At 42.9% G+C, this 12,192-nt stretch overlaps 1 protein-coding gene across 2 annotated transcripts; it reads left to right on the plus strand.

Moving 5' to 3' along the window:
- The first annotated feature begins 2,027 nt into the window (after nt 1-2,027).
- MRPS21 (mitochondrial ribosomal protein S21) lies at nt 2,028-12,134 on the plus strand. 2 transcript variants are annotated; one of them, XM_019740077.3, is made up of 3 exons: nt 2,028-2,176; nt 2,641-2,755; nt 11,385-12,134. In XM_019740077.3, exons 2-3 carry the CDS (start codon nt 2,673-2,675, stop codon nt 11,563-11,565), a joined length of 264 nt encoding a protein of 87 aa, XP_019595636.1. In that variant the 5' UTR covers nt 2,028-2,176; nt 2,641-2,672; the 3' UTR covers nt 11,566-12,134. The 2 variants fall into 2 exon arrangements, with proteins under 2 accessions (XP_019595636.1, XP_019595637.1); XM_019740078.3 differs by lacking the exon at nt 2,028-2,176 and adding an exon at nt 2,202-2,426.
- The last annotated feature ends 58 nt before the right edge of the window (nt 12,135-12,192 follow it).

Consider the following 12,192-nt stretch of genomic DNA (forward strand, 5'->3'; position numbering starts at 1 on the left):
CTTCTGCCTCTTTAGTCTCTTTTTCTTCTGTTAGTGCTTTCTTTGGTGCCATCATTTTCCCAGACAAGTAGGCTTAAAACTTGGTGTCATTCACTCACCAAATCCTATTTATTCTGTATTTGGAATATCTCTTAAAATCCATTTCTTCCTATCCATTCCATTGCCACCTCTCCAGACTAAACTTTGACTACAACAATAGCCTTTCCTACCTTGAATCCCTTCTCACTGACAATCAGATAAATTTTCCTAAAACAGTGATTTGCTGTCATTTTCTATTCAAATCCTCCGATGGCTCTCCAGTGTTTGGAGATGTAAATCCAAACCCTTTAGTCAAGATCTCTATTTCTCCCTCTGCTCCCGAATGATCCCTCTGTTCCAGTTTTCTTATTTGCCCCTGAACCCTCTGAGCCTGTCTCTGAACTCTGCTCATGCTGTTTACCTTGTCCAGTCTTTCCTGCTTCTGTTGACTAAACCCTACCCTTTTTCAATGACTAACTCACATCCTTCTTCCAATTATTCTCTCTGTTAAACATGACATATAGAGTCAGTCTTTAGCCCTTTACTTCATTGAATGAGATCATGTACATAAAATGACCAGTATAAGGTTTGGTATATAGTAGGCCCTCCAAAATATTACTTTTCCCCTTCTTTCAAGGTATTTTATATTTTATCCCATTTGATTCCCATGATGAATTTTGTGTGATTGAAGGCAGATATTTGTTCCATTTTACAGACGAGGAAATAGACTGGGAGTTTAGGTCAGGGATCAGCAGGAGCCCGATAGTAAATATTTTAGGCATTGTGGGTCATACATCTCTGTTGCAACTACCCAACTCTGTCATAGCCCAAAGCAGCCAGACCTATTAAATAAACAATTGAGCACAGCCGTGTTCCAATAAAGTTTTGCGAGTATTTACAAGAACAGGGGTGGAGTTGAATTTTACCTGTAGGCAGCAGTTTGCAGACTACTGGTTTTAGTGACTTGTTCAAGGTCAGATGCCTGACAAGTATCAGAATTTGGATAGAATCCAGATCTGCTGACTTCTAATCAAGTGCTTTTCCACCATGTTATGCTGTTGTTGCCTATATAATTTATTTTGCATTTATCATATGCTACCTTGTTTTACTGTTTATCTTTTATGTCTACGTAGTGTTTTTGGTGATCAAACAGTACCTGACACCCAGTAGGCACTCAATAGAAATTTGTTGATACCATGGTCCAGTCTATCTCTATTTTGATACTTTGAACCTGGCTTACTCTGAAGCAGGCCTCAGTTTTTGTAAGTTTTATTAGCGTAATTGATGAGGACGCATCTGTGTGTGTGTGTGTGTGTGTGTTTGTCCCTGAATGTGGTTAGGGGAGGTACTCAAAGAATCTTACACAGGTACCTGATTGGGGCCTGCTTTCTTCTGAGCCTTTCCCTATTTTCCAGTAGCTACTAGATCTGAACTTACTGTGAATAACCATAAATGGCTATGTAGAAGTAACACGCGAATAAAAGGAAAGCTGTTTACACAGTGAGGAGGAAATTTAAAAGGAGCTGTATCTACTAGATCTCACTAGGAGGCAGATGGGCTAGAGGCTGACGTAAAAAGTCTTCCATTCTAAATCCTGCAGGTGTTTCCCACTGCTTTATTTAGTGACATGGCTGGGAAGATGATGTTATAGGAAACTCATGGTATGTTCCTCTCACTTCCTTAGTTTTTAGACACAGAAGGAGTGTGACGGTGTTTTTCATCCAGTAGAGATCGCAAAGAATCTGTGTCTTTTGCGAAGAGAAAACAAACAGGAAGCTTCGCCTATTTCTCTCACTTTCCTTCCAGAAAAAGAAATCGCTTAAATATCTATTAAAGATTTAATAGGAATCAGGGGTAAGAGAACCGGGCTGATCTCAGGAGCCTTAGAACGACGACTCCAGGCGAAGGCAAGGAATCCGCGAGCGAGGAATTTCAGGCAACGAAGACGTATCTCGCTTTGTCAGGTGTAGAGTCCCGGCCCCAGGGTCTGGGCGGGGCGGCTGGAGCGGCTGTCAACTGGGGCCTGAAAGAACGTTACCATGGTTTCCGCGTAATCTTTCTCCTTTCAGCCTGGGTTTCTTGGCCCGGCGCTGGGGCTGACGTATTTCCGCTTCCGGTTGCGGGCGGGGAGCGCGTCGGCTGTGGCCGAGGGCGCGGGGTGAGGACCCCAGTGCTGGGGGCGGGGAAGGGAAGGCGGGCTCTGCGGGAGGGCACGTCTGCGCGGTTACCCTCTTTCCTAAAGCCGAGAAAGACTCTGTTCGCAGCTCCCACCCCAAACCCTCCTGCGGGCGTGAGCGGTAATGTGTGTGGGTGGGGGGTGGGGGCGTCTGCGGCGCGTCCGGGTCCTCGTGTCGGGCCACGTAAGACTCCGTGGTGACGCCCTGTGACGATCTCTTGGCTGCTCTATGGTAGGGATTGTATTGGCAAAGAGAACGAGGGAGGCTTGATAACGATTCGCGTGTGGGTTGTGGGAGATGAGGGCTTCCACGTGCCCCTGCCTCGCTTATTCCTGAGCACGTTGCATACCCAGACACTGAGTAAGCCACGCGACAGAGTGTGTGTTCTGTTGTGTTGCTCTTTCTTACTGGTCCCTATACTTTCCTCCCCTCCATCATCCTTTAGGTCCCGAACAGTGAAGACTTAATCCCAAGGGCATGGCAAACCATCTGAAGTTCATTGCCAGGACGGTGATGGTACAGGAAGGGAACGTGGAAGGTGCATACAGGACCCTAAACAGGTAACAGTTAAGGGACCGGAAGCGTGCCTAGACCAACTCTCTTGAAAAATGCGGTGGTTATTCTCTGCCTTTCCCTGTCATACATTGTTCTCAAACCAGTGTCAGCCCAAGCGTTCACAGGCTTGAAACTTCTCAGCCCCCTCAGTTTACTGTCTTCAAAATGAATCTCTTCCCCAAACCTAACTGTATGAAGCTTATTCATCAGCAATCATCCCTTTGATAATGAACCCGAAATTTGTCCAAGACCTCATATAGAGCCTAAAGGGAAAATCAAGTTATAATAAAATTGCTTGAAAGCAGGAACATAATACACAGAAAACTGGGATCGGTGTGGGACAAGGCTACTGGAAAAGATGAAATCAGATTTGGGATCTTGGAGAAGCAAGCAAGCGATGGAAAAGCTTTTAGAGGAAGGTTACAGCACAAGCAAAAACTTAGAGATGGAAGTGAATTGGATGGAGTGGAGGCGCTGTATTGAAAGATTGTGAATGCCAGGCTTAGCGATTTAGAATGGCCCTAAGAAAGAATGTCTTAAAATAGTTCTTTAGCCTTCCCTCATCACTAGTTGTAAGGATTTTGACTTTCTGGCGTGCTTCATTCATCATTTTCTCTGCCCAGTGTGCAGCAGAGTTTGGAGAAACAAAATGCTTGTTGAGTTGAATTATCAAAGAATTGTATGAAAGAGATCTTAAGAGATGATGTGAGGTGGCCCTCTGCCTTAAAGCCAGTAAGGGGGTAGCTTTAGTTCACAAGTAAGGGAAGCCTAGGAAGATTAAATTATATTTCTTGGGTCACACAATTATTGAATGGTGGAGGACAAAGCACATCTTTCTAGTGCAGTGTTTCTTGCTCGAACTTACTAGGTTATTCACTCGTTTCTCTGGAAATGGAAAGACCTATGGTAGTCATTTTCCAGATAAGAATCCTTATTTGATTGGGTTTAAATATTGGTGGGGTTCTTGTGGACTGAGAGGGTAAATGGGAGAGAACCTAGTTCTTAGCAAAGCAAAAAGTTCTAGGTGTGGAGGGCTGGATGGCAGAAGACCACAGTAAATGAGGGCAAAGATGCTGTCAGAGGCTGTGTAAATGCAAAGCCGTGTCAGGATGGTTTGTATGTCTTTTAAAAGGATCTGGTCTTGGGCCAGCCCCGTTTCCTCATTCTGTGTCTATGCATGCCAGTCATATCCTTGGGTAGAGGCTGTCCCCTCTGCATTGTCACTTAACGTTGAGAATAAAGGTAATCAGTTAAGTACCGGGTGGTAAGATACCCTATTTCTTTTTTTTCTGTTACTCCTTCCCACCTCGTATTTCAGACCTAGTGGCATGTCTGTGAGAGAGCTGAGATGTCTAAGGACCTTTCTCTGCTCCTGTCCTCGAAGCACAAAGTCATCATCTTTACAGACTGTGTAATGAGTTTGCTAGTGAGATGAAATGCTGAATTTGGAAACAGGAAGTCCTGCAGATTACATCACCTTTTTCTGACTTCTCCCTATAAGTCTTTTTCTGTATGATTTATTTTGGTGGATTTAGATGGGTCTTCTAGTCAGGGTGATTGAGATGTTTGTATTATTATTGACGGATGTCAAAGGCAGCTGTTACTTGATGGTAAAACAAAATTCCAAAGGCTCAGTTTTAGTTCCCCTCCCCTCCCTTGTAAAGTACAAATAAAACAAAAACAAGAATTCAGTATTTAGGAAATTAGCTTACTTTGGACAAAAGCCAAAAACAATTTGTGGTGCAGCAAGTAAGCTACAACTTGAATGCTTTTGACCAAAGCTGCAACCTGAAAATAAGTTTTCTCACGTAAATGAGGTGGCCTGACTTAGTGGTTAAGAGCACAAAGTCTGAAGCTGACTGCCTGGTTCAGATCCCAGCTCTGCTGCTTACCAGCTTCACGATCTATGGTGAGCTACTTAATGTGTCTCTGCCTCAGTTTCTTCATCTGTAAAATGGAACTAATAATAGCACCCACCTCATAGGGTTGATGTGGGGATTAAGTTAACATAATTAAAGTGCTTAGAGCAGTGGCTTGGCATATCTGAGGCATTATGTGTTAGCTATGATCATAATTTGCAAGTTAGTGTAAGGAACTTTTTACCTTTTTGGTTTTGCTTTGTGGAAGATTTATTTATTGATTTATTTTGAGACATTGAGAGTTTGCTTTAACTGTTTTTTCTGTCTTCCTTGATCATCAGGCTATGCTCAAGGTGGCCTGGAGATGAAAAAATAAGAAAATAATTAAGCTTCTCTTGTCATGAGGGTCTAGTTTGCTACTGGTATTGGGATGACTTTTCTTACAGGAGGTGATAACTTTTTTCAACCAACCCTCCGATTTAGCCTGTTGCTAATCTCATTTTGAAATAACAGCATTGGTTCCCTTGGTATGTTCCCTCATCCCCCATTTCCACTTACAAAAATTTGAAACCCGTAAAACAAAATGTTTCTAATTTCCTGCCTGAAAGAATTGATCATCTCGCCATTGATGCCAAGTCTGCAGAAAGCAGACCTTCAGGGAGTGAAACACTGATGAAAAAGAAAAGAATTTGATCGAAAAGAAGAGGAGACATTAGACAGAAAAATAAATGAAGAGATTCAAGTCCCAGAAACTCAGGCCCTGAGGTGTGATGCTCTTTTAGGCTTCCTCATGAATTTGGAAAATTTGAACTTTGTGGTTGGGATTAGTTAGGGAAGCAATGCAAGAAGTACATGTCCTTGCCAGCTTGGGGCAAGTATTATGGCAGTGATTTTTATCATCTTTGGGGACAATAGGTATTTTGTCAGTTTAGTTTTACTCTTTTTATATTTTTTATTTTTATTTTATTTGGGAATATTGGGGGGCAGTGTGTTTCTCCAGGGCCCATCAGCTCCAAGTCATTGTCCTTCAATCTAGTTGTGGAGGGCACAGTTCACTGGCCCATGTGGGAATTGAACCAGCAACCCTGTTGTTCAGAGCTCACACTCTAATCAACTAAGCTATCCGGCCGCCCTAGCTTTATTCTTTAGGAAGCTGCATTTCTATTCCTTTTTATCTTGGAGTGTTAGCTATACATCCCATAAATTGTATTTTAGCCTCAGGAAATAAAGTGAACAAATATTTTGCTCTTGGAATAATTTTCTAGGCAGAATTTTTAAGCATGCAGATGTGAGCCAGCTGTTTCTGGAGTGTTCCAGTCTTCCTGTCAGACAGTATTTTCTGATGCTCTTTATGTCTTTTTCTCTGCTTTTCCCTAATGTCCTCTCTCTGGCTACCTATTGTGTATATCTCTCTTACATTACAGGCTTCTTATCTCGCTCAGCTTTCTGATAGTAGTTTAAAAATAAGTTGCGTGTTCTGTAGTCTAATTACAACAGTAGATAGTGAATGAGAGGAGAGGGAAGTGGTTAAAGCTTTAGCATGTTATGTAGAAGTGCAGAGGTAGTCTTACAAAGGAAACAGCCTGTGTGTCTCCCCAGTGAGACCGCCGCAAAATGTTTGTTATATAACCAACCATGGGCCCTCGTTGGTGCCCAGGGATGAAGCGATAGAGAGTGGGGGTTGCTAGGAAGCCCTGCATGATTGGCTGGCCCTCAAGCAAGGAAACGCAAGCACACTGGAAGCGTGCCCAGTTTGACCCCTTTTATTCCTGGTAGGCGAGCTTCTGGGCCCATTGAGTCCTTCTGCATACACGTTGGTCCTGACGTAGGCTGGCTACACTGACATGTGAGTCGGCCACCTCCAACTGCCCCCAGCCCAGGCAGCTTGACTCCTTTTACATAATCCATTGAATGTCGCTAAAACTGGCAGCTGATGTCTCCTTTAAGGTTAGTTGCCAGGAGCCTGAACTTCAGGCTGATCAGTTTACTCTGAAGCTCTTGGTCTGCTAGTCCTTGAACTACCTTTGGAAGCAGAAGCATCATTAGTAACACCCTCTCTATGTACGTCATGCGTTCTGCACAGCTCTTCCTGCATCCTTTTTGTTAGAAATGTGTTGAAGAGATGCCTCTGCTATGGGGACTCTGGCACATTAGAAGAGAATGTGTGCTTTTTTTAGGATAAGTAGAAAGTGTAGAGTAAGGGAGCGAATCCCCACCTGGCATCTTGGAACATATTTGATCTGTGTTCTGGAAGTAGTTAGAACCATTCGGGAACACCGTTTAGCAACGCGATCGTTATGTTGGGGACCACCGATCTTTTCATTCTCCCCCGCTTCTGTTCTTCTGTTCCTTTTTTCCTGTCTTGCTTTTTTGCCTGCCCATGTAGGCATTTACTTGGTAAGATGATCACTTCTATTTAAAACCCCTTTGAAACTCCAGTAGGATCCCTAAGTACGCGTCTAAACTCCCTCCTTTTGCAGTTTGATTGCATCCTTTTAAACCGTCTTTGTCATTCCAATAGGACCGTCTTTGTAGGTGATGTCATATCCAGGGTCTCTGTTCTTTTTATAGTCTCTCCTCAAATCCAATCTCCTTGTCCTTTTTATATTATGTATCCCATCTTTTTCTTTCAAGGACTTTTTCTGTTTTTTCTCTAATATACTAGTGTCTAGCCCAAAAAGTGGTTTATTAAACAGCAGTGAGCAAGGTCTAGACCGAAGTAAATGCTTAGCTGTTTGAATCACACCTTTTCCTCAGTGTGCCATGTCATGTGGTTTCCATCTCTTTACTCTGTTGTAGGAGCCTAGCCCAGCTCCTTCCTTGGCCCGTGGGCACTGCAGTAATTTGTCTTCGGAACCTCAGTGGTTTTTGTTAACGAAGCAGAGTACTGCTGTGGAATGCTGCACTGAGGACCTGGATTCTCCTTCCAGTGCCGTTTTGTGGTTTGGGGCGTGTCGGCCTCGCTGAGCTTCAGCTTCCTAATCTGTAAAAAGATGACATTACCTGCTTAGTCAGTTTCACAGGATTGTAATTAGGATCATGGATGTGAAAAGGCAGTCTAAAATCTAATGGCGCACCTCAGTAAAGGTAATATGATTGAGGCTGTCAGAGACAATATCTCCAAGAACTGTGTCTGTTATAAAATCCCTTGAGCTGTGGACATTTGTCAGTCACCTAGAGGATTTATTGTTGTCATATATTTACTGATAATTTGCTCTTTGCCAAGCATTATGTTAAGTGCAAAAATGAATAAAGACGTAATCTCTAACCTTGGGAAGCACACAGCCTCATAAGGGAGATTAAAAACATAAAACATGGTTGAACGTAATACTGTCTGATCAATACTTTAAAAGAGACATTAACGATGTGCTATGGCATTGGTTCCCCCTGGACCATCAGCAACAACATCATCTGGGACTTTGTTAGAAATGCAAATTCCTGGGCCCTAGACCTATAGAATCAGAAACTGGAGGCGGCGCAGCAATCTGTTTTAACGAGTTTTCCAGGTGACTTCCACATGCTAAAGTTGAAGGACAATCACTGTACTTTGTAACAGAGGGAGGGAGTGGTTAATTTCACCTGGACCAGTTTACCGACGTCGTAACCATTGATTTGGGCCTTTGAAGAATAAATAGGATTTTATAAGACAGAAAAAGAAAGGAGTGATTGTCCAGGTAAAGAGACTATCATGAGCAAATATAAAAAAATAGATACGTAGTATGTTTAGAGAATGGCACCTAGTTCGGTATGACCAGGGAAGCCTAGGCTTTACAGGGCAAGTTATGAAAGCTAAAGCTAGAAAAATAGGGTGAAGCTCAATTGTTTAGGGCTTCAAGCTTAGACTAGTGGTTCCCAAACTTATCTGCACATTGGAATCACCACGGTCCTTTTCCCTTCTGATCAGTTGGTCTGGAGTGTGGCCTAGGAGAGTGGAATTTTTTTAAAGATCATCTGGGGAGGTGATTGTAATTTGCAGGGAAGTCTGCGAACCACTGGCTTAGCCTATCCTATATACTGGGAAAGATGTTTTTAGCATCAGAGTGGCACAATCCGATTTATGTTTTAGGACAATAATTGGCGTAGGGAAGGAGAATGGAAATAGGGCAACCTACTTACCCTTCACAATTCAAGTAACTTTGAGAAGGCTTCATACCCACCTTCTCATCTTTAAGTCCAGATTCAGTGCCTCTCTTGTGTGATTCTATAGCAATGTTGCCTGTATCTTTGCTCCTATCCCACTCTTGTAATTCTTGTGTAATTGTCTTCTCTACCAGACCTCAAGGGTAGGGAACCATGTCTGAGTTTGTTTTCTATTTTTAGCATTTAACACAGTGTCCAGTACAGAGTTGGGATTCCATAAATACTTATTGACTAAATGACCAGTTAGATTATTATTTCAGCACTCCAGTTACAAGATGATACGGACCATAATTAGAGTTGTGGCCATAGGAAAGGAGAAAAGGAAGAGATCTAAGAACTCTTTCAGGATATAAAATTTGTGGGGTATGGGAAGGAGAAAGCCTAGTCCAGGAATGTGCTCAGATTTTTAGCTTGAGTGACTGGTGGTGCCATTTATAGAGTGTAGAGGCGGAAGAAGAGATTTTAGGAGGAGACAATTTGGTTTGTGTAGGTTTTGAGGCAATTGGAAATATCAGTGTAACTCTAAGGTAAGATTGGGGCTAGAGATAAAGATTCAGGAGTCAACAGTAGGTTGGTTCTCAACTGTGGCACTACAGCAGAATTATTTTGAGGTCTTTTAAGGTGTTGCTAGTGCATGACCACTCGACCACGTGAGTCAGAATCTCTGAGGCATGGGGCCGAGGCATTAGTACCTTTTAAAAAACATGTAGGAGATGGTTCCATTGTGCATCAGGGTTGAGGCTTACTGGTAAAGGTTAAGGAAATCATGTCGCACCAGAAACAGAGGTTTACAGTCAGAATTTGGAGGAATACCAACATGGAGGGGTAAATCGAGGAAGAAAGCCAGCAACGGAGACCCTGTGTGGGCCAAGAGACTCAGTCTTTTCATCTTTGGTGCCCTACTTCTCTATTGTAAGACTCTAGTGTTGGATCCACATGACTTCTGGGCATGACTGTTTTCAACAGAACCTGAATGAGCGACCTCGCCTGCTTCCGGGAGTCGGCAGCCAGTCGCTTGCCTCCCATCTCCCTGCCACAAAAACCTAGACAAACTGATCCATACACATAGGATTTCTCTAGTAGCCTACAAATCATTCTCGAATTAAACAGCGGGAGGCTGGGAGAGGATCCCATAGGTACAGTGGTTCCCATGTCTATTCACATTTGTAATTTACCCAAAGCTGAAATCTTTTCAAGTTCATGTTCAATCTGTTGTTATCTTGGGCTTTGTGATGTAACATACATAGCAGCAATAAATAAGATTTCCCGCTGGGCAGAAGCAGCTGGTGATGTCTCTTATTATTTCCTTCTTCCTGTGTCCCCCTTCTTCCAATTACAATTGCCATGTCTCAATCTCCTTGTCTCCAATTGTGTTTGTGACTTACTTTTTACATGTAATGAAAGGACAGGGTAAGCAGGAATGGGGCCATGTAAACAATGCCAGGAATGGAGGACAGTAGCGGCAGGTGCCTCCAAACCTCCTCAGGATCCAGTGATGGTGGGTGGAGAGGGAGAGACAAATTGCAGGTTGGAGCCAGAGCTCTCAGGAGCCTATGAGTTATTAGGTAGATTGGAGAATAAGCCCCTTGTCTTCTTGGCTCACTGAAAACAAAAAGGGGAGTTTGAGTTAGGTGTGTTACAAATCCAACAAGAGAAGCTGCATTGCAAGAAATTGGGTGGGCAGGAAAAAAACGCATTGAATTCAATTTTATGGACATTTAAAGGTTAATAAAACATGGTCTCTGCCTTTGAAGATTTTCTGTCTAATGAGGGAGATGTTTGTAAAAATAGCTAATGGACTGGCAGAATGAAATAATTGCTAAATAGGTGTTTAATAAAATATTTTCTCTAATTAAAGAAGATGAGAACGCTTTGTGGAGAAGTGGCATTGGGGTTTGGCATCAAAAAGATGAGGAAAATTTCAGTCAGAAGGTTGGCAGCCAGTGGTTGAAGGTGGTTTTCCAGGCTGAGGAAGCAGCGTGAGCAGACTTGGTGTTAGAGTGTGTTCAGGGAGTAGTCAGCCAAGTGTGGTTGGAGCAGGTGGCACATGGAAAAATGGTGGGTGAGGCTGTTATCTTAATGTCCCCGTTTGTGTCACCGGTGTGATAAGGGCCTCTTCTTTCCCTGTATTAAGTAGGCCCAGAGATTTCTCAGATCTGCCGACTTCAGCTGTATCAGTTTTTAAACACAATAGGGATGGAACTATATTCTCCACTAAGGACCATATCGGAATCACCCCTAGTGCCTTTTTTTTTTTTTTCTACTATAATGAGTCACCCCATGTGAAAATTCTGAAATGACCCGTTGGTTGAGAATCACTGCCATAGGAAACCACTGTTCTTACGAGACTGTCATATCCCTCAGGTGTGCTGTGGTTCTCAACAAAGGTTGAGAACATGATCCTGAGTATAAACTCTCCAAGAGCAAGGACTATGTAGATGACTGCTTTTTTATTCCCCACAGATTCCTATATGGGGCCTCCATAAGGAGACAGTTAATACTATATTGCCACCATTTCACACCATAATTTTTACAGACACCAAGTGTTTGGTCAGTTGACTTCCGGCCATCTGTGAAATTGGAAAGGAATGATAATGAGCCCAACCTTCTAACTTCATTGCCGTCCTTTGTACAGAATCCTCAGCATGGATGGGCTCATTGAGGACATCAAGCGACGACGGTACTACGAGAAGCCTTGCCGCCGGCGACAGAGGGAAAGCTATGAAACCTGCCGGCGCATCTACAACATGGAAATGACTCGCAAGATCAACTTTCTGATGCGAAAGAATCGGGCGGATCCATGGCAGGGCTGCTGAGGCCTGTGGGTAGTGGGCCCAGTATGAAAAGCCCTGTCCAATGGTGTCTCCACCTCTTTTCTTTCTCCAACCCCATTTTATCTTTCTTGCAATAAACTCAATCACGGATATATAAGAAGGCCTGCATATATAGAAGCAGTTCCGCTAGTCAGTTATTAAGGGAAAGAGAAACTGAGCCAAAAAGTAGTCTAGGAGTAGAGTGGTGATTGCCAAGAGCTGAGTGGGGGTGGAGGGGAATGAGGAATTACTGTTTAATGGGTACAGTGTGAGTTTGGCAAGATGAAAAAGTTCTGGAGATGGGTGGTGGTGATAGTTGCATAACAATGTGAATGTACTTAATGGCATTGAATTGTATACCTTAAAAGATTAAAATGGTAAGTTTTATGTATATTTTACTATGTTTTTTTAAATAGTCTAGGAAAGCTGAGGACATTTTTTAAAATGTTGTAGAATATGTCTACCATTTCTTACCCAATTTTTATGAAACACAAAGCAAGATCTTATCATTGGAAAGCATGTTACTCTTTACTTGCACTGCCCTCAACTGTTAAATAAAAGGAGAGGAAGCATGTGTATATCTGGAATAAATTCTTCAGAAACTCCCATCAACCAGACTAGAGTGCTGGA

Source organism: Rhinolophus sinicus, chromosome 7 (assembly GCF_057876585.1).
Source record: "Rhinolophus sinicus isolate RSI-liver-muscle chromosome 7, RSI-T2T, whole genome shotgun sequence".
NCBI classification, from domain to species: Eukaryota; Metazoa; Chordata; class Mammalia; order Chiroptera; family Rhinolophidae; genus Rhinolophus; species Rhinolophus sinicus.